This window comes from Hippoglossus hippoglossus, chromosome 7, assembly GCF_009819705.1.
Source record: "Hippoglossus hippoglossus isolate fHipHip1 chromosome 7, fHipHip1.pri, whole genome shotgun sequence".
NCBI classification, from domain to species: Eukaryota; Metazoa; Chordata; class Actinopteri; order Pleuronectiformes; family Pleuronectidae; genus Hippoglossus; species Hippoglossus hippoglossus.
Window position 1 is genome coordinate 24,709,215 of NC_047157.1, and position 27,866 is coordinate 24,737,080.

At 43.3% G+C, this 27,866-nt stretch overlaps 4 protein-coding genes and 1 non-coding gene across 9 annotated transcripts in view; 2 read left to right on the plus strand and 3 right to left on the minus strand.

The window, feature by feature from the left end:
* hspg2 (heparan sulfate proteoglycan 2) overlaps positions 1-8,995 on the minus strand; it is an 83,477-nt gene extending 74,482 nt beyond the window's left edge. For 2 of the 4 annotated variants that reach the window (XM_034589885.1, XM_034589886.1), the window contains exon 1: positions 8,547-8,992. In XM_034589885.1, the coding sequence (XP_034445776.1) occupies positions 8,547-8,642 (96 nt within the window). In that variant the 5' untranslated portion in view covers positions 8,643-8,992. Of the gene's footprint in view, positions 1-8,546 lie in introns of all 4 variants that reach the window. The other 2 variants (XM_034589883.1, XM_034589884.1) reach the window with 2 other exon arrangements.
* Positions 8,996-11,995: 3,000 nt separating this feature from the next.
* trnam-cau lies at positions 11,996-12,067 on the plus strand. The gene has a single exon. It is a non-coding gene; the product is annotated as a tRNA-Met (tRNA).
* Positions 12,068-13,291: 1,224 nt separating this feature from the next.
* On the minus strand, positions 13,292-17,289 carry agmat (agmatine ureohydrolase (agmatinase)). The gene is made up of 7 exons (XM_034590040.1): positions 16,949-17,289; positions 16,186-16,388; positions 15,566-15,614; positions 15,030-15,225; positions 14,487-14,666; positions 14,072-14,156; positions 13,292-13,984 (listed from the first exon to the last, which is right to left on the minus strand). The coding sequence occupies exons 1-7, from the start codon at positions 17,242-17,244 to the stop codon at positions 13,911-13,913; spliced, it is 1,083 nt and encodes a 360-aa protein (XP_034445931.1). The 5' UTR covers positions 17,245-17,289; the 3' UTR covers positions 13,292-13,910.
* A 2,725-nt stretch (positions 17,290-20,014) lies between these two features.
* On the plus strand, positions 20,015-22,663 carry LOC117764343 (tubulin alpha chain). The gene is made up of 4 exons (XM_034590039.1): positions 20,015-20,156; positions 21,019-21,241; positions 21,325-21,473; positions 21,558-22,663. The coding sequence occupies exons 1-4, from the start codon at positions 20,154-20,156 to the stop codon at positions 22,536-22,538; spliced, it is 1,356 nt and encodes a 451-aa protein (XP_034445930.1). The 5' UTR covers positions 20,015-20,153; the 3' UTR covers positions 22,539-22,663.
* Positions 22,664-23,096: 433 nt separating this feature from the next.
* pink1 (PTEN induced kinase 1) lies at positions 23,097-27,730 on the minus strand. 2 transcript variants are annotated; one of them, XM_034590036.1, is made up of 8 exons: positions 27,271-27,730; positions 25,912-26,187; positions 25,693-25,796; positions 25,420-25,602; positions 24,947-25,110; positions 24,722-24,849; positions 24,354-24,584; positions 23,097-24,110 (listed from the first exon to the last, which is right to left on the minus strand). In XM_034590036.1, exons 1-8 carry the CDS (start codon positions 27,619-27,621, stop codon positions 23,832-23,834), a joined length of 1,716 nt encoding a protein of 571 aa, XP_034445927.1. In that variant the 5' UTR covers positions 27,622-27,730; the 3' UTR covers positions 23,097-23,831. The 2 variants fall into 2 exon arrangements, with proteins under 2 accessions (XP_034445927.1, XP_034445928.1); XM_034590037.1 differs by having other exon boundaries at positions 24,722-24,846; positions 27,271-27,711.
* Between the last annotated feature and the right edge of the window lie 136 nt (positions 27,731-27,866).

Genomic DNA, 27,866 nt, shown 5'->3' on the forward strand with positions numbered 1-27,866 from the left:
GACTTCTGGTTGTCAAATTTAATCAAATCACAGCAGCTGCACTTTCATCGGAAAACATCTGCGGCCATTAACAGCTGCCGCTCTCATAACTAGGTCCTGAGTGATGTGGTGTTTTAAAAGCACTGTTGGTGGTCACCAGCGTCTTACTGGAAACTGGGTAATTCAACTGAGAGATCAAACTTTGCTATGGCACAATTGTGACGGGTACAGAGGGATGAATTATGCCAGTTTCAAAACAGTATTTCTCCCAATAGATGAGGGAATTGAAATTGCAGCATTCAGAGCGCAAACAGACGACTCCTCACTCCCTGGAAATCAACAGATGGTTTGGGTGGAGAGAAAATTACATACAACCACTTTAGTCTAAAACCACAGAAATTCCCAACCTTCGGCTTCCACAGGGCTGCCAGGTACCGGGCCGTCTCGCACACTGTCATGCCTCTGGGCACATGATGGATGCTGAGCTACTTTAGTCAGCATGCTGGTTTAGAAGTCTGTGTATTTATCTGGCAAAACTCTTCATGAATAGAAGATAAAAATCTGAAATCAGTCTTCCTGCAGGTAATCTGGAACCGCTTCAAGAAAGGTGTATTCGGGAATGATCACAGGGCTCAATGGGGCCGTTTGCAGTGAGACGCTGCTGTGATTTTTATCTAGAGAAGCATTCAGCCACAAACAGGGTCCGCATTCCATTCTTATCAATGCCTTGACTTTCATTCCTACAAGCTGTCTCAAAGAGGTGCCTGTGTAGGGCGGCTGTTACACCTCCTACCCTGTTTAACAGAAAACATGCCTGTGTTGGAGGGCCGGGCTGTCACGAAGCACCACATCAGCTGAGAGACACATCTAGATCTGGAGGGGAAACGCAAAGGTCGAGTGGTGGTCTGGGAAACTTCTTCCTAGTGAAGGAACAGTCCAACCACTTCTTAGCAACTGTAGCACGCCTGTCAAGCTTTGGATTACTCTGCACACATGGACAGTGTGCATGGGGCTGCGGTAAAAGTTACACTCTGTATAATGAGAGTTCGGAGGTGGTGTCTTCTTCAAGCCAAAAACACAAGGGCAAAATAAAAGTCAGGAAATAAACAACGTCTGTCTGCACAAACATAATCTACAATCATTAGCCTGGTATTCTGGTAAACTAGCTTAATATCAACCGTATTAACTTAACCTACGTAGAATTACAAGGTCTGGGAGCATGGAATTAAATTAGTGCAGTTGTTAATTGGGGAGTTGTTAAGGGAGGCCGAGCTTAGCAACAGGTCAGTGGAACATTAAGATCAAATACTGTGTTGTATAATTTGATTCATAATAAGCAGTCGGGTTGTTTTATTGTGTCACTATTTCGTTTTCATGTTCACCGTTTAATTTATACAGTCTGAGGTCATGCCAGAGTTGTCGTGAGCACAATTTACTTTTCGTCAAAATATACGGCGTGTGTTTAAATAAAAATACTTTTTTCCATTACAACACAGTTTGGCTCGTGGCGTGGAACATGCATCTTCAAACCTGGATGGAAAACATTTCACACCGAGCACTTCCACTCGGTTGAAACATACTGTGATGGAAATTCAAGAATCACATTCAAGCTGGGAGAGAAACATAAAAACAACACTGGCTGATACTGTGGCATAAATAGGTCCAGTGGGGGGGGTCGTTAATCTTAAATTCTAGTTCTTGCCAACGTATAAAAACTTGCGAAATCATCTGTGCTGCTCTGTTACGACACTCGATCTCAATGGGCAAGAAATAGAAACGTCTGATAAATGCCTGTATGTCTTTACTGCGTGCTAAGGACATATATCTTATATGACCAAAGATTGTGGGGATTTTCAAATGTAAAAATATTTCAGGGACAAATTAGATTTGTTTTAAAATAGGGTACGGGGTTTGGAAAAACAAAAAAACACAGTGGGGGTATGTTTTTCAGTGAAATAAAGAGCAGGACATCTGAACTGTGCAGAGGAAAGCCTGAGTAAACTCTAGCCTCGGGGGTAAGTGCCGTCCTCTGGTCCTGTGGATGATTCCAGGTCTCATTTCCCCAACAGGATGGTGACTCAGCAAGGGACCAACGTTTCACACCACCGCACCAAAACAATGGGCGGCTGTCACCCTCTTAACCGCAAACCAATTTGCTTTCAGAGGACTCTAAAGATATCTCATCATGGAGCAGATCGCTCGTCCAGACCGCCTCCCCTGTTCCTGCAGCCGGAGGTGGAAATTAGTTCTCCACAGTAACTGGGACTTAAATACTGGTTTATCTATAATAGGCACTGATTCAGGGGTTTGATCAAAAGTAAAATGAGCAGAGAGAGAGAGAGAGAGAGAGAGGAAGGTATGACTGGGAAAATTCCTCTGAGAACAAGAAGTGTGTTCATGTGCGCACGAGTGTGTAGAAGTGTGTATAACAAGAGAAAGAGTTGTTATGTCTCGCGGGATGGCAGCTGACATGATAACACAGACCAGACCGCTGCAGCTCTCCTCCCGTCTCTCCTGAGGGCCTCTGCAACCTCAATATATGAGCGCTGAGCTCTTCCCTCAACCAGAAGTGATAGGACACATATTTTCACACTGCCCCCTCAGTGGGTTGACATTTTGCAGTTTACCTGTGGCTTCGCCCCATGTGCTGAGTCACGGGGACAAAAGTTATCAGGAGATGTTTTTAACCCCCGACTGACCGTTAGCTAAGCCCTGCCTGGGCCAGTGCTACAAGACCGTTAAGTCCTTCATTTAACTTCATTTAAACATGAAATGCTCGTTTTCTATGTGTGTAATTTCAGATCAGTCTGTGAAATCGTATTATTATGTGCATAAGCTATGTACTGAAATTGTGTAGGAATCCAGGAGAAGTTGATGTGAGAACCCAGCAGCTGATCCCCCGCTGGAGTGAGACTGGTATTTATTTTTCACTCTTTGCTGTTGTTAATCAATTTAAACATCAGCTCTCGCTCACCAGCCCAAGACCCTTTAATTTGTGACTTCATTGGCCAATTAGGCTCCTGATGAGCACAGCTAACAACAAACAGGCGCCCGGATTAAATAAAGGTGAGGGGAAGCCATTGTTTTCCCCGTATTTACTTTTACTTTGCAAAATTCCACTTGGCGACCTCCCTCTGTGAACAGCGAGGGTTTTAACAACGGCGTGGCTGATCTAGCAGGTCACAGTGATGGAAGGCTTTCTGTTTCACAGGTAGAGACTTGTACAGTAACAGGAAGTGGAGGCAGGGCGCTACTCGTCTGACTGATAAATCATCAGCTCTGATAAAACACCAGGGTGGGATAAACACATGAGAGGATGTCTGGGTCAAACCTGGTTTTTTTAAGAGACAATGGAGAAAAAAAGACTGATGGCATTCCTTTAGCAATCTTAAGTACCCGGAGAAAAAACAAAATCTATTCCGTTTACAAGACACAAAAACGCCTTTGGTGAAAAAGGGCAGCAACCCCCATTAGAGGAGCTGTATAAGTTGGGAGGGACCATACGAGACAAAGCAGCAGCTCCCTCCAGCAAAAAGTAGAATCCCGAGTGATTTCACATCAATGCTGCGAGCAAAGACAAAGACAGGTTCAATAGGGCACAAACTATAGAGCACCTTCAAAGGGAAAGAGCAATACAGTTAACTTAGCATTTCAATGAATCTCTAATGAGGCTGGAGGAGTGAAAAGATTGAAGAAGACTGTTAAAGATGGAGCCGTGAGCCAGTCAGTACCAGTCCATTACAGTCTTTTGTTCTTTTTATCAAGCCGAGCGACTCGTGTTAGATTTAAAGATCGTCATTTCCCTGCATCACGTTAAAGAGCTGCTCGTTTTAACAAAAATATAACAAAACTGCAAAGGGCAAGGGAGTTTTTCCCAGTCTGAAAAAAAACAAAAAACATCCCTGGTGGAAGACAGTGACACAGAAATGTGTGATTTAAAACTCTCAAACAGCCTCTGACCATTAGCTGTTCTTTACGACTCGAGGGGCAGACTTCCGTCGTGTCCTCAAGACATCCTGTGACCTCACCGTGAACCCTGGTAAGGTTTATTGCATCTGTAGCTCCATAACTCAGGAATGAAGAGAGATATACACCTCGAGTACTGAAACTGAAGGGGACAAAGGACTTCTTTTTTAAGCCGTCTGTCTGTTTTAAAAAGTTTTTCGCAGCTTAGGAATATGGACAAATATATATCACACAGTGTAGACAGTGAAAATGCCAATAGAATTAAAACATGTTACACTTCCAGGTGTGTTCACTGCAAGTTGTCATCAAAGTGAAGATAAAAAGACGGGTGTGGTAATCTTGGCTTAAAATGCAAAACCTCAGACACAAGTACATTCAAACTTAAACTTTCTTCCACGTGAAGCTTTGAGGGTTTAATTAGAGAACGGCTCTGAACCTGCCACGAGCTCCGGCCTGATCCGAGGATGAGACACTGATGAAACTGTGGTTTAAAAGACAAAAAGCCGTGCTGCTGCAGATGAGCACTTCAGAGACAGGAAACGTGTGAAGAGGTGCTAATGGAAAGAGCGGGACTCCAGTTACAATAGGCGGTGCTCGGAGAATGTGTGCTCATGTCGGCACATGCACGGCGTTGCTGCTGTACCAGCTGAGGTGCAGCTGTGTTTGGAGTCGGCTCTTGTGTCCGACGCGGATGTGGCGTTGGGCATGAAAGCAGAACGCAACCCGAACTCAAGGAGACGAGTGTGTGCGTGCGTTTCCCAGATGAGGGCGGAGGTAAAATACCCAAGTATATTTTATCCATTTTTGTAATCTGCATTCCCAGATTAGCAGTTTATCCCACTGATGTTCAGATGTTCTTTCAAGAAGATGCCGGATTTGATTAGATTCTAAAACCTATTGGCAGCAATTCAGTGACTGAAATCAGAAGTAAAGACAAATACAGCAGTGGCTCCAAACTGCAGATAATTAAAGGTGCATACAAATATATATGATCATATTTCGGCTCATTGTTCGTATTTCAGAAATCACAGCTGAACATCTTCTAAAGCCCAAGTTAGAAGAATTATCCACGTTCGGAAAAGTCCACATCGGATTAGTTTGGTTTAGATGATGTGCTATTCTAGGTATAACCTGGATGACCGTTTATTTTCATACTTGGGTTACACAAATGCAAATCATTCATTGATACCTCTTCTACACCAAAAGTATTTGGTGTACGTGGGTTTTAAACACGGGTAAACCCGCTAAAAAAGCTTTCCTCACTGTTACTGCGTTCATCGTGTTCCACCAGGGCCAATGAGAGCAGATAAAAACCCAATGTCTGCAGAGTCATTTGACCCGGGAGTGAAGGCTGATTGCAACCAGTCCCCTTGCAGACAAAAGCCAGATGTTAGCAGATGTTAGTGGATTTTCTGACCAGTGGTCATTAGTATCGCAAAACTCTGCAATGGACCTTTAAGTCGGGCACAGAGGGATGTTCCTCTTCAACCCAGACAAAGCTACAGGCAGATTGAAACCAGCAGTGGGCTGACTTTGATCGCTGGGGGACAAAAGTAAAAAGGAATATTTTCGGCATCTGCATCTAGTGGAAGTAAAGTAACAATGGAGAATATAAAAAAGAAAGAAAAGAAAAATGTTTAACAAATGCTGATCTTGTTTGGATTGAAAAACAAAAACAAGGTCTTCCATATCGGACTGTTTACACAAGGTAAAAGTGAAGAACCACAGAAAGTGGGTTTAAGGAGTTAATCTCAGCTCTGAGTGAATCTGGAGGAACAGCTGATGTGAGAAACAGAGTCAGGTTCAGAGTCTTCACCTCTCTGACCTCGATACCGGCCCAAGTCACACCTCACTGCAGAGTCAACAAATGCCGGCCTGCGCTCCATATGCCTGAGGACGGGGGGGAGCCACTTCACTTCAGCATTGTCCCAGGAGCCAGGATGGCCTCTCCCCCGGGGCTATAATTCAACAATGCACTGTTTACCAGAGCCAGTCTTCAAGCAATTATGTGAATGGGTACGGAGGGAGCGGACCTTCCCCACTGTTCAAACTGTGGAGTGGAGTTGGTGTTTGCACTGCTGTGCTTTGCAGCTCCATAGTTTCCTCATCGACTCTGAATGGAAATTAAAGAGCAGGTAACCGCCGCGTGTGAAACCACGAAGCAGCAACGCAGGGACCAACCAGCGCGCTGAGTCCGTTACACAGTGGAAAAGAAATAAATAAAGCATCGGTTCAAAGTATAGCTGCATCATTTTTAGCCCAAGGATGATGGGACTGAATTACACACAGCGGAGATTGAAGTTTACACAGATGACAAACGCTCTGCAGACTATATAGTCACTGGAATCCAGGCCGCCCTTCCCCCAACCCCAGTCCAACCCCCCAATGAAGTCAAGGGACACTTGTGACAGTCTATACTGGGAGAGATCCCTCTCTCCGAGCCAAAAAACGCCAGCAGTCGTGCTCACGGTGGGTCTGGTCACCCAGCAGAAAAACAAAGTGGCCTCCATCACTTTTATAAGAGCAGAAGTCCATGTTCACTTGTAGAAAAACAACTCTAGAGTGCGACAGGATCAGGAGCAGCCTGAATATTAAACTCTAATTTCTCACACTGGTGCTGCGGGTGGCTCACAGCAGGCCGGGGGTGCTCATTTGTGATGGAGAGCTCTAACCCATCGAGAGTTTTTATTGACTTTGATTGTTTGAGTTGATGCGCATGACCCCGACATTCCAGCAAGGATCAAGGAGGGCCCGTAGTAACACCAGTACACGCGCTTAATTGAATCAAGGGACAGTGCGCCCGCTGTGGTTCAAAGTCATAATGCAAGAAACAGATGCTTGTGGTTCCACATAATTCAATTACGTTGGTATTGTTGGCCTGGTGGTCGACCTGCGCTGTGGTAGAAAGTGTGGAGGCCGTCTCCTGTTACCGTCCAGTGTCAGCACACAACACATGATAATCACCCTGGGTAGGAAGATGGAGGGTTTACAGGGACGGATGAGGCAGGAGAAATTTAAGTTTATCTTCCCTTTGAAGATGCACATAGTAAAAGTTCTTCCTCAACTTTGTGCACGGACACAAAGCGATAGAAACAGACGGGAGCAGGCGCGGCGTTCCACAGCACCTCGCCGCTGGATGTTAAATATACCTTGAAGTCATGAAAAGTGGAACGCTATAACTTTTCAAATGTCACGCGTATCACTGCTCATATATATTCTGGATCCAGCAGGTGAGGGATTTATGTGTGCGCCGGGCCTCCTCAGGTATGTCCCCATCATTCAAGATGGGCTCTTTGCTTCAGATCAAATCAACGCACAGCGGTCACAAATAGGCTACCTCGAGCGTGACAGCTCTGTTTATTGGAGGGCATAAAGGTGAGAGACCAGACGGGGTTTCTACAGGGGGTGGGGTGGGGTGGGGTGGGGTGGCGGTGGCGGTGGCGGATGGGCGGGGGTCTATTCTCAGCAGCCACGTCATGGTCATCCTTTATATACGATTCATACCACAGATATAGCAAAGTGAAGACAACTTCTTTGAGACTCAAACATTATGTGCATGAGGAAGAGATTATGGATCAAAAACAAATAACTGATATTCAATTCAATCAATACAGTCATTTATTGAAATAAAATCCTAAATATGAATAAGCTGCTTTTCTCTTGTGTATCCCTTGAAATTGAATATGTTTCAGCTTTGGGGTTAATGTTTGGACACATTTAACAATTTGAAAGATATAAAAACATTTATAGATTAATGATCTAGCAAATGATAATAAAAAGAAAGAAAGAAAGAAAAATATAACTGTTAGTTGGAGCCCTTCAGTAAACTACATAACTGAAAAGATGAATAAATTCCCCAAATGCTTCCCACCTGCAGTGGAGCCTGAACAAGTGGATTCAACATTTTAACCCCAACTTTTATTCTGAAGGATTCCAGGTTTCCCAGGACAAATTTATAGTTAAGGATCAAATAGAAGAAACATAAATGTGGAGGCGCAAATTAATGAAAAGAATAAATACAGGAGCATATTTCCATCTATTCTGATAACAGCCATACAGGAACGTTTCACACACACACACACACACACACACACACACACACACACACACACACACACACACACACACACACACACACACACACACACACACACACACGCACAGTAGTCAGGGCCAAAGTGGAGTCTGGATTTGAGAAGGTTTAGGAGCCGAGGACTCCAGAGACACTATGAATAGCTTGTTTCTGTGGACAAACTTAGCCCCGGCTTCACTCAACAGGAGCTTCTAGTTTGTCACATTACTTTTAAAAGCATCTTTAGAGAACATGGTGCTGTGACTGTGTGCACTGGAATCTGCCCCACAACCCACCTGCAAGGGAGCAGCCCTGCACCAGCAGCACATCTCACTATTTACTGAACAGAAATAGCAGCATCAACACATATCCTCCTTTCTTTGCCTTTAATAGGACATAAAGACACACTGGTTTGTGAGTGTGACTTCCCCTATGTGAGGGGGGGTGAATGGTTTTATAGGTCAGTGCTGTTGGGTGAAGGAAATGTGAAATAGAGAAAAGGTAAAGTTAAAGTTGGATGGTGACTTACAGTAACCAGCTGGCATGAGAGTATCAAGGAGAGGATAAGTCCAAAGGTCCTGGTGGTCGAAGTGCCCATTTTCCACCAACCCAGCTCAGGCTGCATGTGCTGGGGGAAAGGGAAGGAAAGAAACCCGAGGTCCTGCTCTCCTCCTGGCCACTGACGAGTTGCTGTGTTGCCCTGCGCCGTTTTCTTCTCAGACTTCTCTTCTCTGTGCGTCCCACAGCCGGTGGGACCTCATCAACAGGTAAATAAACAGGATCCCCTTTTTTCTTTTACGCACGACGCAGCGCAAAAAAAACACGGAGGTGCTCCAGGCTTCTCGCTCCTCCACCCCCGTGCACTCCGAAACTTATTGGGACTTGGTTGTGGGGCTAAATGCAAAGTCACTGGGAAGTCCTGTGCAGAGAGAGAGAAAGAGAGAGAGGGAGAGAGAGAGAGAGAGAGAGGGAGAGAGGGAGAGAGGGAGAGCTGCGAGGGGGGAGAACAAGTAAAAGGCGGAGTGGAATTCAGGGAGTGCAGAAAGCGAAGAGCCAGCGCGCGGAGACGCCACCTACTTGACCCGTGTTGGCTCTTTACACTCCTCACATGTGTCCACACCGAGAAAACACTGTCGTGCTGCAAATATATGATCCCCACGGGCACTCTTAAGTCTGCATGTGGTATTAAATACTGGGTTTTATTGCTGCAGAGACACAAAGTGTTGATGTATGCGATTTAAAGAGTAAAAGCACAGAAATATGAGGGAAAGTAACTTTTTCCTACTTCGTTTCAGACATGATTTATGCATTTTGTACGCTTTTTGTTAAAGTTCACTTGTTTGCTGTGGCTTTTTCTTACTTGCATATATATGTATATAAATACTATACTTAAATACAAATGTAAGTTTATTAAATTCCACTCTAGAGTATTTTTTTAGTTATTTTAGATATCGTTTATGCAACTTTTAATTGTATATATGACGTAAAAACATCTGAACCCTGATTTTTATGAAGTGCAAAACCTATGTTAAACAAAGAAGACTGCATTTTTCTTACTTTATTTTGATTGGATAATAAACCTGCTGTATTGAACTTCTTGTGCCCTGAGGTCACACATTTTTCACAGCAGTTAAAGACTCCCTGAAACAGATTCCTCTCAGTCAGCATTTCACTGAATACATTAATGGTAATAGCACGTGCTGATATAAAGCCTGTGATCACTAAAAGATTGAGATTCTTCGTGTATTGGTAGAAAAATGGAACTAGTGTTGCACACCTGATTTAAATACTCAAGGTCTCAAGGTAACTGTAATATACTTGAGCATTCAACGCCCTCTACTGGCCAAACGCGACCTCTACACCAGAGACTAAAGTGACTTCTCCATGAACTGGATACAAAGGACCCAACTCAAACATAGAGTAAAAAGCAGAGACATATTTAATTTCCCTGTGTCTCTTTAGAATCACATCCTACACATAAACACACAGCAAGCACTCGTACAGGACTGAATGACTGAAGGTCAGTGGTCGTGTGGGGGCCCGTGTGTTTGAGTCCGTAGTGTAAATAATGTACTGTATCATTCAGAGGTTGGAGGGAGCAGCTGCTGCCAATTAAAAGCTGAACCCTGAATAGGAATGGAGAGGAGCTGCTCTCATTTACCCTCCAAAATAGGCCCAAAATGGAAGATGGGCTCATCAAGCTGGTCTGTATGCTGTGAATGCAACACTTGTGAGATTTGCGGTCTTTACAATCCAATGACTGACGCAGAGTCGCTTTAATCACACTGCAAGAGATTTAAAAGATGCTAAACTTAGAGAGCTGGACCCAGACCAGCTTCTGAATTCACTGTGATGTCTTTATGATTATTGAGGAGAAAATCTTTACACCTCCAAGTGCATTTAAGGAAACTTTTTGAGTTTTACACATGCAAGCACTGACAAGGGATCGCAAACAATAAAAGAAACACTTTATTGCTCTTTCTTCATTTGCTTCATATTATTATCTTAGGTTTAAAACACAAGCTCCAGAGCAGAAATAAGTTTTCTCTTTGGACTCTTCTTGAATACAAGAAGATCCTTTCAGTCTCCAAGCGTCTCACCGACCACAGTGGTGTGATTAAGCGACTCCTCCCTTTGCCTCCCGTCAGCAAGTACTGGAAAACTGTGTTCAACAAGTTTCGTAAAAAAAACATAAACTGTCTCAACCCATTATTATCGGTCGAGAAACCAATGTTCAAGTCAACAAAATGTTGAGGATGCTTTGGTGTTCTGCACTCGGGCTTTACCAACATGGAGCAAATAAACTAAATGATCTTCAGGCTTATTTGATGCATTTGTGTCCCTACTGAGAGACAAGAGTTCACCAGGAGCTTTGTTGCTGTCCACTTTATTAGATGTGTCCATGAGGTTCGGTGGCGGGGATATCAGATGACTCACCCTTGCACCAGGCCTGCTCTGTGTATCACATCAGTGACACTGAGGGGGTGTGTGGCCAAATGGAGCTGGACTGTGCAGCTGCAGAAAACAGCTGTGACACCGAGATGCTTCCGCTCGCAGTGGGGACACAGAGGAATTTCTTCTCCCTCTAATATGTGACTCATGTCCTTTCTTGCCTGACACGACCATAAAGGGAATTCATATATCTTGCACATCTGTGGAGATGCAATCCCAAGAAATTACAACGATGCCTGATTTGAAATAGACTCCAAGGAGGTGGAACACTTTTGTCCAGCTGATCGTTCCATCTGGGTTTGAAAGTTTTCTTGAGGAAGTTAAGGGAACCATTTGCTTGTCGTCCCTCTGCACAGTTTTATGAGACTGGAGACTAACCCAGGAAATAAGCAATCACATGTGACTATTTGTAGAACACAGGATGTCGCACCTTGTGAGAAAAAAATTGTGATTTGTGAATATGGGCTACACAAATAAAATTTGATTGATTGATTACAAAACAACATACCCTCCACGTCCCATAATGCATCGTGATAGTGTTTTTTCCTATGTCCCTGTGTTACAAACTGCACGTCCCTGGTTTTTCAAGCCAAGATAAATATGATTCAAAAAGTCTCACCAGAGCCAACAAATTAATCCTGTTGTACAAACTGTTTTCACTGAGCAGTCACACACACGTCAAATAACCTGCACTTGAATGCGTGAAATTAATATCTGGTAAAATAATAAATCATGTGTCAGCTCAATTCTGAGTCAGAGTCAGTCCTTCCAAAGTAAAGTTTACACTTCATGTTTGATTTAGTGACGTGTGGAAATAACCTTTAACTGAGCAAACATGAGCTCAAACTGTCAGATGTGGTTCAACTATGGAAAAGATGTCCACACTTAGAATATCAGTAGAAATGATTCTGGATATTTGTCTCAGGTTTGAAACTAGACACTGTCGCACAAACACTATGATAAAAAAAAAAAAAGAAATGAAATGTGTCATCACTGAATATTGTGTGTGCATGGCAGGCGTCGTGTAGCAGAGTGGCGCAGCGGAAGCGTGCTGGGCCCATAACCCAGAGGTCGATGGATCGAAACCATCCTCTGCTAAGTGAGATTTTTTTTTTTTTTAACAGTTCGTGGACATCGCACTGATGTTGTTGTTCTTCTCTTTCTTGTTGTCACCTGTGTTTTTAAAACGCTCCATGTGCGTTAGAATTGTCCTGCGGGGACAAATAAAGTTGTTTTGAATTTGACTTGTGCTTATGCAGCAATACATAACTCGTAGTTTATCATTTATTTATCATTTCAGTTCATAAACTACACATTGTGCTTTTGTTCAGACTCATAACAATGTGTAAACAGAGGGACACAGGAGGGGGCGAGTTCAACTTAGACCAAACTATCGCTAACTACGGCTAACTGTTCATCCAAACCATAGAAAACCACCGCTGAGCTAAAGCTAACCGCTAAGCTACAGCTAACTGTTCATCCAAACCATAGAAAACCACCGCTGAGCTAAAGCTAACCGCTAACCTACAGCTAACTGTTCATCCAAACCATAGAAAACCACCGCTGAGCTAAAGCTAACTGCTAAGCTACAGCTAACTGTTCATCCAAACCATAGAAAACCACCGCTGAGCTAAAGCTAACTGCTAAGCTACAGCTAACTGTTCATCCAAACCATAGAAAACCATCGCTGAGCTAAAGCTAACCGCTAAGCTACAGCTAACTGTTCATCCAAACCATAGAAAGCCATCGCTGAGCTAAAGCTAACCGCTAAGCTACAGCAAACTGTGCATCCAAACCATAGTAAACCATAGCTAAGCTTATGCTAACCGCTAAGCTACAGCTAACTGTTCATCCAAACCATAGCTAAGCTAAAGCTAACTGCTAAGCAAAGTAAATAAAACATGTGCATAGCGTGACAACAGCTTATTATACATGTAGTCAGCTGTAGACAGACGGGAACGAGATTTATTAGATAGAACTAGCACGTGTTAAAACGCGCAGTAGTCAACAGTTTTAGAAAATAAAACTTTTAAATGTTTTGATTGAGAACATTAGCATTAGCAAAGGCAGATAACCGGAAGTGACGCATTACGCTCACTGCAGCACGTCGGCTCTCAGCCTCGTTTCCAGCGTTGCCTCATGGGAAATGTCGTTCCAGTTTTTTTTGTATACATTTATCATATTTAGGGGGCGAATTATAAACAATAAATAACAAAATATATAAACAATAAATACATTGTTTATAATTCATGACATTTATGTCATGAATTATCATACAGGATGCATCATCACAAGTGTAAACAGACATCAGATCAATAATTTACTGATTATTTTACCTCCTATAACTCAGAAGCATGAGATTATTCATTTAAGACAAGGTTTTTTTCAATTCCATTTGATTTGTATATTTATTTATAAATAATAACATACATTATCACAAGGCACTTTACACAGTTTGAGAGCTTAACAATTATAAGAAAGAAAAAAAAAAGTTCCCATAAGAAACACAGATCTCCTTCAGTTCACCAGGCGTTGAAATACTGCACTTTACATATTTCTTTGTATCATAGTTTCTTAAGACAAAATGTATTTGATGTAATATCAGATATGTGTATCTGCAGCTCCAGGTCTGATAAATCAAACTTGACATGAACCCTACAACTGTGATACATTTGTTGATACTGTGCGATGTAAATATTGTATGTAAACATTTAGCAACAAGCAGCTTGAAAAACAAGGTGAATATATATGAATTTCTTTGGCAAGTTGGTTTAAATGACATCTCAGTTGGTTTCAATACTGAATTCATCCCATTGATGGTTATAATCAAAAGTTTTATTTTATTGATTAAAGGAAGGATTTCCCCTTGATACCAGCGGATTCAGCAGAACTGGATTTGGTATTCAGGTCTTGATTGTGTGTCCTGTGAGGTCTATTCTGATCAGTGATATATAACTTTTGGGAGGACGCACAACATTTCAAAGAGGAGGTTGGCACCAGTCAGCGCAGTGTTCCCTGTTAAGGCAAAAGAAAGTATAATTGGTGGTTGTTATAGAATTTATACAGTATATCATTTGAAGAGAAATGAAATGTCTCAAGTACCTGTGGTGTCATAAGGTGGCGACACCTCCACCAGATCACATCCGACAAGATTGAGACCACGACAGCCTCGGATAATCTCAACTCCCTGAATCCAGCAGAGATAAAACCAGTTTATTAATTCATTCATTCTGGAAACTTAGACAAATGAGTGAAGTAATTTAAACTTTTGTCGTGTAACCTTCATCTGTGCATCATTTTGACAAACTGCTTCTTTTAATAGCATCAGAAACAACCTCTCTAGATCCTCCACTGACATTTTCCTCCCTCACGCAGGTAAATTACACATGTGGAGGAGGTGGAGTGAATCTTTTACAATAAAAAAACTAAAGTACAAATCACATAAACCTGTATTTATATGTATGTAAGATGAAAAAGCACAATATGTCTCCTTTAAAGTCTGTTGCATCCTGTTTACCTGGATGGGAGTGAGCCCTGCTATCTCCGGTGTTCCTGTTCCAGGGGCGAAGCCCGGGTCAAGAGCATCGATGTCGAAACTGAGGTACACTGGGCCGCTGGCAATCTGAGCCCGGACCTCAGCCATCAGGGGTTCCAGAGATTTGAACCAGCACTCTTCTGCTTGGACGACACGGAAACCCTGTGCAACACAGAAAAACAGGATGTTAATATGCAAGATTATGATTAGGAGAAGAATAAACCCCCTAAGATGCATCATCTCCTTATCGAGGGGTCCCAATCTCTTTTCCTTTCTCTTTATCCATTTGATGATAGACATTTATTGAGCTGTGACTGTCCAACAACACAAAACCCATCCGTCCTTTAGCTCTGCTGCTAATCCTTAAAGGGCTGCAGGGGGGGGGGGGGAGCCAATACAGCACAAATTACCTCACAAGATGTAGTATTGGTTGGTTCAAGGTCCACTTGGGATAATAACAAATTTTAAAAAACACGGCTGGATTCCATTTGTATCTAGATGAGTGGAGGTTTTCTAGCAGTTTACCTGCGCCCGGCTCCACTCGTACGAGTCGGCAGAGTAGCCTGAACCCCGCAGGCCGATCTGCACCACTCTCTTACAGTCCAGTAGCCCTTCCTCCACACAGCGTCTGAATGGAGTCCCGTGTCCAATCTTCTCCCCCAGGACCACGTCACTGGTGTCAGCATGAGCGTCCACATGGACCAGACCCACCGGGCCGTGCCTGATGAAGGACCACACAACAGACTGAGGCTCGAGGATATGAGAAGGCCACAAGTAATGTAGAGTCATGCAAAAATCATAGTAGAAAATTAAAAATCTGATTAAGATCTGAAATAATCTGAAAAGTCAATCCTAGAAACTTTTTTGATGATCAATTATTATAGTTTGTTTTAATAAATGTCAAATGTGCACCGGCTGCAGCTACAACTTTATCAACTGAAAAAGAATCAACATATTAATCAATAATAAAAATGAGGGAAATAGCCCTGTGGAGTTAATTGTCAGGCCAGTTTTAAATTGAGGTAACGAGGCTGGTATGCGGCACCAAGGCGATAACTCACCTCTCAGCGACAGCTTGCAGGATTGGATATGCAATTGTGTGATCGCCACCTGCAGACACACACACTTCCTTAACATCTGACCTTTGACATGACTTGCACTTCATTTTATAAGGTTATTTAAACAGATAATGAATAGAGCCCGACCGATATATTGAGATATCAGGTAACGGAGATATCAGCATCTGTGTTCATGTTTGCTTAATATTAACTTTACAGAATAAACAATGGTCATTTCAGTCACTCTCTTGGGTGAGTAGGGACTGTTGCTTTAAGAGCAGGCCCCCCCCCGGCTCATTTTACCTCAGTTAAACTTATGAGTTCAACTGAGAGCGGAGAAGTTATGTGAAGGCTCGACCAGCTGTGGAGTCGTACGGGTTTCAGACCGTCTCCTGTCACGTTACCAAGCTGAGAGGATTCAGTGGATTCACCTGCCTGTGACACATGTGGAGTAAAAGTTTGATGTTTTACAACAAAAGCAGAGGGGGATTCTACATTGATGGTGTGTGTGGATTGTTACTCATTATCGGTCAATGTAATTAAATGGGAAATGTTGTACTCCTTTAAGCTCTACTAATAGATGTTGAGTTTAAAGCTGAACCAATCAATCTCCTCCCCCTCACCCATCGTCAGAGGGATACAGCCGGTGGCCAGGATCTTCCTGTACGCCTCCCTGATGCGTTTGCAGGTGTCCTTCAAGTCGTACACATTCACGTTGACGTCCCCGATGTCGGCCACCATCAGGGACTCGTAAGGCGCCGCCCTGGTGCCACTGTTGTACGACCTCAGCATGGCCGACTCCACCCGGATGTGACGGGGACCGAACCTGCGGTGGTTGAGGAGACAGCTGGTTATTTAACAAGGGGCCACTTAATGTATGTTTGTACTCAAAAGCAGTTTGGGGTACTTGGAGTTTTCAATACTACTAATCAATACTGATGAATAATGATGTGCTACTGTTGTTGTTCTGTATTTCTATTTCTTTATTTGTTCTTATTTGAAGGAATTACAATTTCCATTGAGAATTGTGTGGGAGGGGGTCTGAAAAAAAGTTTGACAACTTAATGTGTATTTGTTTGTGTGTGTGTGTTTTCATAACATGTCTCTTTTCTGCTTTTCTTGCAAAGTGTAGATATATTTGCTCACAACTATCTTTGTATATATGTTTATTTCAATAAAAATCAACTACTACTACTACTAATAATAATAATAATAATACCAATGTGTTTGTAATTAAATGAAGTGTTGTGCTCAGCTGACTTGAGAAAAACTCCCAAAGACCAGAGAACAGGACTGAGGTGTTGAACTATAATAACTTTTTGAACTTTATAAACTTCACCCCCACACACACAGGTCACTGTCACGCGGGCACGGAGGAAACAGCACCTGGCTCCGGGCCGGTTCGAGGTCCCGGTGTCGATCGGGACTCCGACAAACGCCGCGTCCAGCCCGTCCGCCGTCTCCTGGAAGGGGAGCTTGGCCATGGTGGGGATCCCCGACACCCGCGCCACGAACTCGGCGCTGGGCGGAACATTGAAGCGTTTCTCGGAGAACCCTCTGCGGGGATTGACGCACGGAGCCTGGGGAGCGGCTGCAGGACGCGGACGCGCGGAGGAGAGGCCCGAGAGATGAGGGGAAAGGAGAGGGCGAGCTGCCTTCAGGTTCCTCCACAGTGAAGACATAGCTGCTGGGCTGCAGGTTCGAGAAGAGTCACAAGCCTTTAGTGGAGAGGGAAGGTCAGGAAGGGTAATGATTGGCCAGGAGCAGGGCCAGGAGCCAATCTGTGTGCAGGGGGGCGGGGCTGGTAAACAGTGGAGAGGATGGATATGGCTTCATTAGATAAGTTCTTAAATGTCTATACTGCTTACTATTACTACTTCTAATACTACTACTACTACTACTACTAGTACTACTACTACTAATAAGAATAGTAGTAGTAGTATAACCATCTTTTTATCTCTTCCTTGTAAAGTCACCTTGATAATAATAAACTTTATTTATTCAGCACTTTTCAAAACACACGCACAAGATGCTTCTCAAGTTAAATTTAAAGGCAAACAACAGGAAACAGTCAAACAATAAAGCAAGTTGAAGATCACAAAAGAGCACATGATGCAGAGATTCAAAAATTTAAAATAAAGCTTATTCCTTATGTAGCGTGAGGGAAAGCGGGGATAGTGAGAGGTTGCCTAAGTGCAACAGCACAGGTTTGTTTAATACACGGGGCAAGAGACGTGTTTAACTAGTAGAAAAGAACTTTAATGTAACTCAAATAAATGCATAAACCAACAAGCAAAATGAAACAAACAAACAGAACACAAATTAACATCAAATAAAACCATTTTGACATGAGCAACACAAGGACAGGGCTGGGACTTACCACGGCGACGAGAACCAAAGGAAAAGGGGAAGGATTAATAAACTATCCTCCCGTGACACTGCAAACCAACAAAACAGGTTGTGAAGGAAACGCCACCACCAGGAATTGGGTCGCCGCCTCAGGTCCAGACTTACAAAGTAAATTGTTTTATAATCTGACTTCAGTTAAACAAATAGTGATATTATTATTTTAAATAGTGATCATTTTGACTTGCTCAGGCAAAATAATGAAGCATGTGTGCGGGCAGCTGGATTTGCTTCTTGACCTGGATGTGTGAGGATATTCACAGATGACCTGTTAGACCTACCTTTGTGTAATAAAGTCATAAAATTACAAACCATGATAATTTTTATTGGATCCATCATGTTGAACCTTTCACCTGTTTCTTTATCTTCACCTGGTTGACCTACGTTTCTTGTTTTGGCAGCTTCAGGACCGACTGCTACGGTCTGTGTTGGTTACAATTGTGCTCAGCAACTTGTGTAACATAAGAATTGTAATGGGAAGTTTAAAAAGTTATATTTCATTGCACAATTTTCATTTGAATTTCATGCAGCTACGACTCTGCACGAATAAAGTGTTTCTTGTGCCTCAAACACGTCATGAGTCAAGAAGTCACTGATAAAAGAGAAAGAAGTTGTTGTTTATAGATGTTTGTCTGACAGATTCGAGAGGATTCATGGAAATCCCCATGTGTGAAGATATTTCAGCAAATTACCCACAAATATTTTCTTTTTTATTGATTAGCTTCATGGTTGCAGAGAAGATGATTTGTTTATGTGTTTATTTGTCTTGTAGCCTCATTCTGTCGTTTACATTGAAAACAAATGTTTAGCATTTTCTGTTTTTAGTAAATCATGTAAAACTTTGATCACAAAGGCTGTTAACGCTGTCAGGATGTAGAACACACACAGAGTATTTGTGTAATCTCTCTCTCATATGAATGGAAAGAACAAGGTCTAAACCATGAACACGTACAACCTCCCAGTTATCAGATACTGGTGTGATAACCTGCCAAAGGTGGACACAGAGGCCATTGATATCAAAACAATGAAGCTCTCCACAATGAATGGAGGGTTTCATCCCAGATACAGACACTAAGAGAGAGAGGAGGGGGCGGAGGACCAGTGAGCATCAGAGCCACTGTCCAGAAACAACCAGGGTCCAGGATCAGGAGAATGATGATCTGCTGAGTGAACACCTCAGACAGCAGAAACCCACTGAGGAGGAGGAGGAGGAGGAGGAAGAGGAGGAGGAGGAAGAGGAGGAAGAGGAGGAACCATCATGGGAGGACAAGCCCCTGAATGGCATGTACAGCCAGCAGATAAAAGGAGTGTCTGGTATGGAGAAATCCTACAATTTTTTGGTTGAATGTTTATCTGTTGAATTTATGTCACAAACATAAATGGTTGCAACACTTCCTGTATGGGTTTCAAAATAAATCTGTTTATTTGTTTTTGTGTTTAAGTTTTTTTTTTATTGTGAAACATTTGCAGGAAGATGCAGTATATAGTATTTTTCAAGCTTCTCACGTTCCTTCTTCTTTGATGTCGTTTTTCAAAACCTGCCTTATTCAATCCCCTTTTGGAGATGCCATTCCATTTTGTATATATATATATATATATTTATGCATATGAATTATATGAAAATAAAATGTAAAGGTGGGGTAATTGGTAAGTACCATAAAATCAAAACAGAATTTTATTGAAAACAAATCCAGCTCATGTTTAGTCAAATGCAGTACCAAATATATATTTATTATTTCTACTTGTTATTTGTAATGTATATGGTACTAATACCATCATATATACACCCGTAATATGACAAAGGGGCATGAATTTCATGAGCAAAAACAAATACATAATTTAATATTATGTAGTAATTTTTAATTTAATTTCATCCATATCATTAAGTCAACAAATAAAATACATTCTAACCTAAATTTCACATCATATCTTGATGAATATATATCTAATAACCCCTCCTGACGAGGTTAAGGATGTGCGTCCAGGTGATGTGTGACGTGGTCCTGGATGTGAAACGGTTACTGCAGCAGAAAGAGGAGGGAGTTTTTCTTCCGTGCACTTCTTCTGTCTTCCTCAGGAGGCAGAGTGCGCTGTTCCATCAGACCAGCTCCTGTCCCCTCGCATCTCAGACGCAAACGCTCCTCAGACTTGTCTCATTACATTGTATAATACCTGACAAGCCATCATGGTAAGTATCCTCTTCCATTTGCTTCCTAACGTGTCTCTCTGCGACTGATAATACCGGTGAATATCTTACCTGCATTAAAAAGGGAATGATGGGGACAGTACGTCGTTCCTGTTTTATTTCTCCGTCACCATTTTTTTTGCCTGTGGTATTGTGTTTACCCATCTCTGTGAATTCATCACCAATATTTCTCAAATTAAAAAATTAGGTAGATTTGTAGTTTTCTTGAATTAATTCTTACACATTCCTGCAAACGCTTAATCCTCTTTCCACATAACTCATCCTAAATCAGATTAACCCCATGATTGACCACTGGTTTATTTTATTTTTTTAATTAAAATGTTGTTTTTGGCCCTTTTTGTTGTTTTGTGTGCCAAATGCAATGCTTCTATTTGCCGTATGCTAGAGAAAAAATAGGCCTGCATGTACAATGAAGGAAAAAAATGTGATGGTGCATTGCCTCAATGGAGGATCTAAATGTGGCTTTTTAAAGAGACAGTGTAGAGCAACATGTCTGACCTAGATAATCCCCTCTCCCTACAGTAATCCCATGCGCAGTAGGCATAGTCTTATGTCACAGAAGCAAACACACGAGATGCAGGGAAACAGTCAAGGCTTCGCACGCAAGCTGGAGAGAATGAACCGAAACACGTGGTGCTCAAATTGGACAAATTCAGGTGCGATGCCTGTGATGCCAGCTCATTCAAAGGCTGTATCTTAAAAACCTGGCATCAGATTAAAGGCCTTGGTGTTCTGAGGTTGTTTCTTTCCCTCGTTTCAATCCCCGTTGTTGTGGAAATGCAGTTTCTAGTGTCAGAAATGCATCTTAAACCAAAGGATTCTCTTTAAATTTCTCATCACCCAGCGTGAGTGTATCTCGATCCACGTCGGTCAGGCCGGCGTGCAGATTGGCAATGCCTGCTGGGAGCTTTACTGCCTGGAACACGGGATCCAGCCCGATGGACAGATGCCCAGTGACAAAGCCATCGGAGGAGGAGACGACTCCTTCAACACCTTCTTCAGTGAGACCGGAGCTGGAAAACACGTCCCCAGAGCCGTCTTCGTCGACCTGGAGCCCACTGTCATCGGTAAACTGCCAGAAATACAGATTTCAGTCTCTTGTTTCAATCAGTCAAACTTTAGTCTTCTAAAAGTCACTCTGTCTCTTCAGATGAGGTTCGCACTGGAACCTACCGCCAACTGTTCCACCCTGAGCAGCTGATCACTGGGAAGGAAGATGCTGCCAACAACTACGCCCGCGGACACTACACCATCGGCAAAGAGATCATTGACATTGTGCTGGACAGGATCCGCAAACTGGTGGGTAACTTAATCTCAGGAGGAGTTCATTTTCCTAATTTTGACTAACAAAATCATAATATCTCATATCCTCTCTGTCTTCAGGCCGACCAGTGCACTGGTCTTCAGGGCTTCCTCGTCTTCCACAGCTTCGGAGGTGGCACCGGCTCTGGCTTCACCTCCCTGCTGATGGAGCGTCTGTCCGTCGACTACGGCAAGAAGTCCAAACTGGAGTTCTCCATCTACCCAGCCCCCCAGGTGTCCACCGCTGTGGTGGAGCCCTACAACGCCATCCTGACCACCCACACCACCCTGGAGCACTCCGACTGTGCCTTCATGGTAGATAACGAGGCCATCTACGATATCTGCCGCAGGAACCTGGACATCGAGCGTCCCACCTACACCAACCTGAACAGGCTGATCAGTCAGATTGTGTCCTCCATCACTGCTTCCCTCCGTTTCGATGGCGCCCTCAACGTGGATCTGACCGAGTTCCAGACCAACTTGGTGCCGTATCCCCGTATCCACTTCCCTCTGGCCACCTACGCTCCTGTCATCTCTGCAGAGAAGGCGTACCACGAGCAGCTCTCCGTGTCTGAGATCACAAACTCCTGCTTCGAGCCGGCCAATCAGATGGTGAAATGTGATCCTCGCCACGGTAAGTACATGGCCTGCTGCCTCCTGTACCGTGGAGACGTGGTGCCCAAAGATGTCAACGCAGCCATCGCCACCATCAAGACCAAACGCTCCATCCAGTTTGTGGACTGGTGCCCCACTGGATTCAAGGTCGGCATCAACTACCAGCCGCCCACTGTGGTTCCTGGTGGAGACCTGGCCAAGGTCCAGAGGGCCGTGTGCATGCTGAGCAACACCACCGCCATCGCTGAGGCCTGGGCTCGGCTCGACCACAAGTTTGATCTGATGTACGCTAAGAGGGCCTTCGTTCACTGGTATGTGGGTGAGGGTATGGAGGAGGGAGAGTTCTCCGAGGCCAGGGAGGACATGGCAGCTCTGGAGAAAGATTACGAGGAGGTCGGAGTCGACTCCATCGAGGGTGAGGGAGAAGAGGAAGGAGAGGAATATTAAAAGGGACGTAAAGGAGACCTTGCCATGTCCCAAATTGAAAAATCTGTTTAGTTTGACCATGTTCAGAGTAAAATCACAAAAACTCCTCTTTGGCTCTGTCTTAAATAAAAGTCCTGAAACATGAATATGTTTGCGTGTTTTTTAAATAAAATTATTTAGTGAATGCTAATGAATGAATACTGCAGGATATTTTCTATAATAATAAAAAAACCGAAAACTTGTGAGATCAAATGGAGGAAACTATGGATACAAACATCTTTACAGCAAACACCGCACATCACGTTAGCAGAATACACACTGTACCTCATTGTGTTTTAAATTCTACTTTTAGTTTGAAGTAAATGATTTGAAGTAGTGCAATGGCTTCCCTCACCAAATCTCCAGTGCAGTGGAATTTCTTTAATTTGAATGTATCTTTAGGCAAAACTATATAACTTTAAATGAGTAACAGCGCCCCCTGGTGATATACATTGGTTCATTGTTGTGTACAGTGTGTAACCATTCATGTCGCTCCCAGAAACAACGGCGGTAGAAAAAATAGTCCAATCAATTCAGAGATACTTTCAAACAGATTCCTTTATTCTAAAACACGGCAGAACAATCGACATACCAAAATATTTCTGTCCATCTTTGGTATGAAAATAAACCCCCAACTCGCCACATATGATTATTAATAAGGTGCTTAACTGACTGGTTTTGACAGGAGATGATAGCTTTTCTCTATTCAAATCATTTAAATAGATTTCCCAGAGTATAATCTGCATTATATATATAATATAGCAGCAAAACAAACATGCTCTGAGTGCAAACGTGGAGATAAAGTGCAAACCCAAACAACAAAATCACATCCATAGGGTCGATCACACGCTGTCCATCATCATGACTGACGTGATAGTTTAGTTTTAACCCGGGGACGGTGTTGTTCTATAAGTTACATTGTGCAAAATAAGAGAATAAGTACTTGTTTGACCCACAACCGTCCAGACACCAGCTGCTTGATGGACAAACGTGTGCTGAGTGTTACCTGCAACCATGAAAAACTTAATGTCACCCTACACAGCAGTTTAACAAGTACAAAATATTGTTATTTAAATCTAAAATATTTGCATTTGTCTTTTGCAAATTTGTTCAAACCCCTGAGTACTCACTAGTCTCTACTATTACAGGAGCACTCAGTAGTCATTACTACATTTTAAAATGAGTACTGAGTAAGTTACCCAATTATATTTGAGTACTCAGTAGTCAGTCCTCTTTTAGTAGTCTATCCTTATGAAGTTATGAGTTTGCGTGTATCTATGCAGACAGTATCACGGCCGGACGCTGTCCGTACAGCAGGAAGCCCACAGCAGTGCGCAGGTCCTCCAGCTCCAGGTTAGACAGGAAGCTCCTCTGAAGCTCCGCCTCCACGCTCTTCCCACTGGGTCCTCTGCAGCCCCTCAGGAGAACCACAGCAGACTGGCACAGCAGCCAATCAACCAACCCCCTCATGCCTGCACTGTCCTGATCAGCCAGGACCTCCCGCCCCCAGAGGCTGAGATGTAGCATGTCGGCTGCGACACGGGCGCTCGGGCGCTGCAGAGACAGAAAAACATCAGTGAGTATTGTGGTTAGAAGAGTTTATGTTTCCAAACAAGTCAAAGCTTCTACCAGACAGAATCATTACAAAAACAGTAATTTATACGAGGAAGATGTAAAGGAATTTTAAAGTAATGATTTGCTAATGATTAATTGTAATTGGCTAATGATTATTAATAATGATTGTAGAAATTAACCCTATCAATGATTGACCGAGTGTCCTATCAAATCATTCCGTACCTTGCTCGGGTTCCTCCTGAGGAGTAAACGGATCACTAACTGCACAGCGACTGGAACACCAGAGGGCAGCGGAGGAAGCTGCTTCTCCTCGTAGCTCCTGCTCTCCAGTCCCACTGCTCGATAGAACGGGTTGCGCTGGCCGAATATCTCGTAGGAGATGGCGCCCACGGCCCACGCATCTGCTTTGCTGTAGTCAATCACCACATCAGATCCGTGAACTGCAGTGATCACCTGCAGGAGGACACATCACGGAAACACATGAAACATTTGTTATATCAAAGCCATTCATCGGGCCAATGAGAGACGGCCAAGCAACTGTTGGACATTCTGCTTTTACATTATTACAATAAAGAGGAACTTATATCTACCTCAGGCGCCATGAGCGAAGGATTCCCTCCTCTGCTGACCCCCGGACCTTTGAAGGGCAACTGCAGACTGGAGTCCGTCTGGGCCAGGCAGCAGCCAAAATCAGTGATCACTAGACGAGGGCAGCCTGCTGCATTAAAACAGAATAATTTGCTTTGTTAACAGAAAGGCTTTGATGGAGCCACATCTTAAACGGAGATTTTGACACGCTGGATTATTTGTTTCACCTGAGTCGAGTTCCAACAGGACGTTGTCTGACTTGAGGTCCCTGTGAGCGACGCCCTGTCTGCACAGATGGTCGACCCCCTCGAGCAGCTGCAGCACCATCAGAGCGCCCTGCCTGCGGCCTGGCGTGGACACTTCCAGGTACTGTCGCAGCGTGCGCGGATAGCTGAGGTACAGAAGAAGACAGAGTGTCGTCAAATCGCAATCCTTTACCTGCGTATAAGAGGCTTTGTTTTAGTCTCTCTGTTTGTGAGTGAGCAGGATACTACTCAAATTATTTCCATTATATTTTGTGGAGGGGTGGGAAATGGCCCAAGGAACAACACGTTAATTTAGGGATCTGATATTTCTGAGTGTGTGTAATTTGGTTTCATGAGGGGGATGTTTGGCATTGGCAGAGAGATTCACTCTACTCGTTTTAAGATGAAACTGGTGACATTTGTTCACCATCAGGGTGACAGATGGCAAGTCTTACTTCTTCATGACCAGGAAGAGAGTGCAATCGTTGCCCAGACCGGCCGGGTTCAGCCTGGGTGGCAGCACAGCTGGATACTCTTCCAGGGCTCCTGGTAGCAATGGAACCTCTGCTGTGAAAGCCCGGTACACTGTGATCACGTTAGGATGTGCCGACACTCTTTTAGGCAGAACTCCAAAGTCCCTGAATGTAGAGAGAGATGAGATCTGTGAACATCTTTCCTACATCATGTTTATTACTGCAGAACTAGTGAGGAACAATGAAAGTACTAACCCATCCAGAGTGATTTGTTCTTTCTCCTGCCTTAAGGCCAGGGGGCCGGCAGGCACCAGCTCCTGGGACATGGACTTTAATATATCCTCGCTCGATGAACTTGCCTGCGAAGAATCAAAACAGACCAGTCAGACCAGTCAGACCAGTGATGTGCTGTGTGACGGCCATTTGTTTTCTTAGCACAGGGGAATTTCGAAATCTCTTTGTAAAAATACTCACCCCAAAGTTCCACATCATCTTGATAGCCAGAGGGAAGTTTGTGAGTGAGCAGCATGTCAGAGAACGACCTTTCTCTCCTTCCTCCTCCTCCTCATCTTCTCTCAGCTGCAGCAGCGAGCGCTGGCCGTCACTCTCCTTCGCAAACTGAGCCGCAGCCTCGTACACAGCCGCATTGGAGCCTTTCCCAACCTGCTTCCCAATAATGTAGTCCTCCAGTTTATATCCAGAGGTGAACGGCTTGGTTGGCGTCTGAAATCTTTTCTTTCTGAACACGGCCTGCAGATTTGGAGAGAGGTGTTTTGTTTTTTAAGATGAGAGCAGTAGAAGGTTGCAGATCTCAGCCTTGATTTCAGCAAAGGATAGAAAGTATCCACACACTTTATTTTATTATTTAATTGGCATATTCTTTAATTAAATTGTACGGTTTTATTAGTATTTCAAAAATTGTTTCAGTAAGTCGAAACATTAGATTTTTTTTCAGTCCTTTTCAGTTTTGGGAGCTTTAAACCAGAAATATTTCTTCACACTTAATAAAAGTTGTAAATAAACATTAAATTATAGATGTGGATACGTCAGATCAGCAATAAATATATCAATAACTATCAGGCTGACATTTCTGTTCAGTCAAATTCATTATTTCAGCCACTTGAACCATGTGAAGTGGCCATGACTACAACAACATCGTCCTATTAACAGTAAAAAGGAAGCAGACAGGTTTCATGTGAAGCAACTTGAACACCTTTCGTTATTAAATAGGTCAACAAACTCCATGTTATTACAACATGATCAAATACCAGCGGTGGTATTCAAAGTATTCAAATCCTTTACAGAGTAAAACTACTTGATTAAAAGACGAAGAGATTTAAGTAAAGTCTTAAAAGGAATTGATGAATATTCTGGAACAATCTTCTAGTTTTATTATTGTAAATGTTATTGTTTTTATTCTTTTATTCATTCTTCTTTGACAATTTTTATTTGTTTTATTTTGTTCTTATGTTTTTACGTTAAATTGATCTGTATAACTTTATAATATCAAATGATCAGACAGACTGATATATTACTATGTGCATAACACACAGGAAGTATTATTTGTGTTATTGGTGGATGTATACATTTCTATTTAGTGTTCACATGTCATAAGATATGTTTTTTGAGTGTAAATGTAAATTTACACACAGTTTATTGATTATTAGAGATAAAATTCCATTTATTTGAAACTATGTCATATACATTGAATTTGTCTGTGCAATTTCAATGCATGTGCAAACGTGTTTACTTACATATAGTTCCTATGTAGTTAGAGGAGTTGAAGTACTTGTGAAGTACAAGTATCACAGTACTGAGCTAAAGGAGTATTACCTGGATCTCCTGACATGTCGCCGCAGACGTCCTGTCCTCCTCCAGCTGCTGCTCGATGAGTCCCACGCCGAGACCGAACGCCAAGAACACGGCCCTGTTTCTCGGGAAGCCGCCGATGAGCCTCCTCCTGAAGGCGGCGGCCTGGAGCTGGGCGGCCAGGCCCCGCAGGGAGCTGCGGTAGTAGCGGTACCGAGCCGGCAGGAAAGACCGAGGCTGGGCGGTGAGGGCCGCGGGGCCTACGCGGTCCCCCCGGAGCTTCGCTGCGACTCGGACCGCGGGTTTGAGGAGACCCCGCTGGAAGACCGACCGGCCGAGCGCCAGCCCCCGGAGCAGGGCGTGTTTCACCGACATGGTTTACCCGCAGAGGTCAGAGGTCATTCACGGTGTTCACGGAGCTTCAACTTATTCTGACGAACTACCAAAACAACCGCTACTGAGCATGCGCCGTAGGGACAGAGACTACGGAGGCTCCGAAGGGTCAAAGCGAGAGTCACAACAACAGACTGATTCAGATTCAGAGATTCACTACAGAAAAGACAGATTCATAGATTCACTGCAAAAAAGACAGATTCACAGATTCACAACAGAAGAGACAG

Excerpts from the sequence above, each read along its gene's own strand:
- agmat (XM_034590040.1), bottom strand. The coding sequence starts at position 17,244 with ATGTCTTCACTGTGGAGGAACCTGAAGGCAGCTCGCCCTCTCCTTTCC. Across the intron at positions 14,667-15,029 it reads ACGAGTGGAGCCGGGCGCAG|GGTTTCCGTGTCGTCCAAGC; the intron begins GTAAACTGCTAG and ends TGTGTTGCACAG. Across the intron at positions 14,157-14,486 it reads CAGGGCTCACTCCCATCCAG|GGAGTTGAGATTATCCGAGG; the intron begins GTAAACAGGATG and ends TGCTGGATTCAG.
- pink1 (XM_034590036.1), bottom strand. The coding sequence starts at position 27,621 with ATGTCGGTGAAACACGCCCTGCTCCGGGGGCTGGCGCTCGGCCGGTCG. Across the intron at positions 25,603-25,692 it reads GAACAAATCACTCTGGATGG|GGACTTTGGAGTTCTGCCTA; the intron begins GTTAGTACTTTC and ends CTCTACATTCAG. Across the intron at positions 24,850-24,946 it reads CCTGTTGGAACTCGACTCAG|CAGGCTGCCCTCGTCTAGTG; the intron begins GTGAAACAAATA and ends GTTTTAATGCAG.
- LOC117764343 (XM_034590039.1), top strand. Across the intron at positions 21,242-21,324 it reads CCTGGAGCCCACTGTCATCG|ATGAGGTTCGCACTGGAACC; the intron begins GTAAACTGCCAG and ends CTGTCTCTTCAG. Across the intron at positions 21,474-21,557 it reads TGGACAGGATCCGCAAACTG|GCCGACCAGTGCACTGGTCT; the intron begins GTGGGTAACTTA and ends CTCTGTCTTCAG.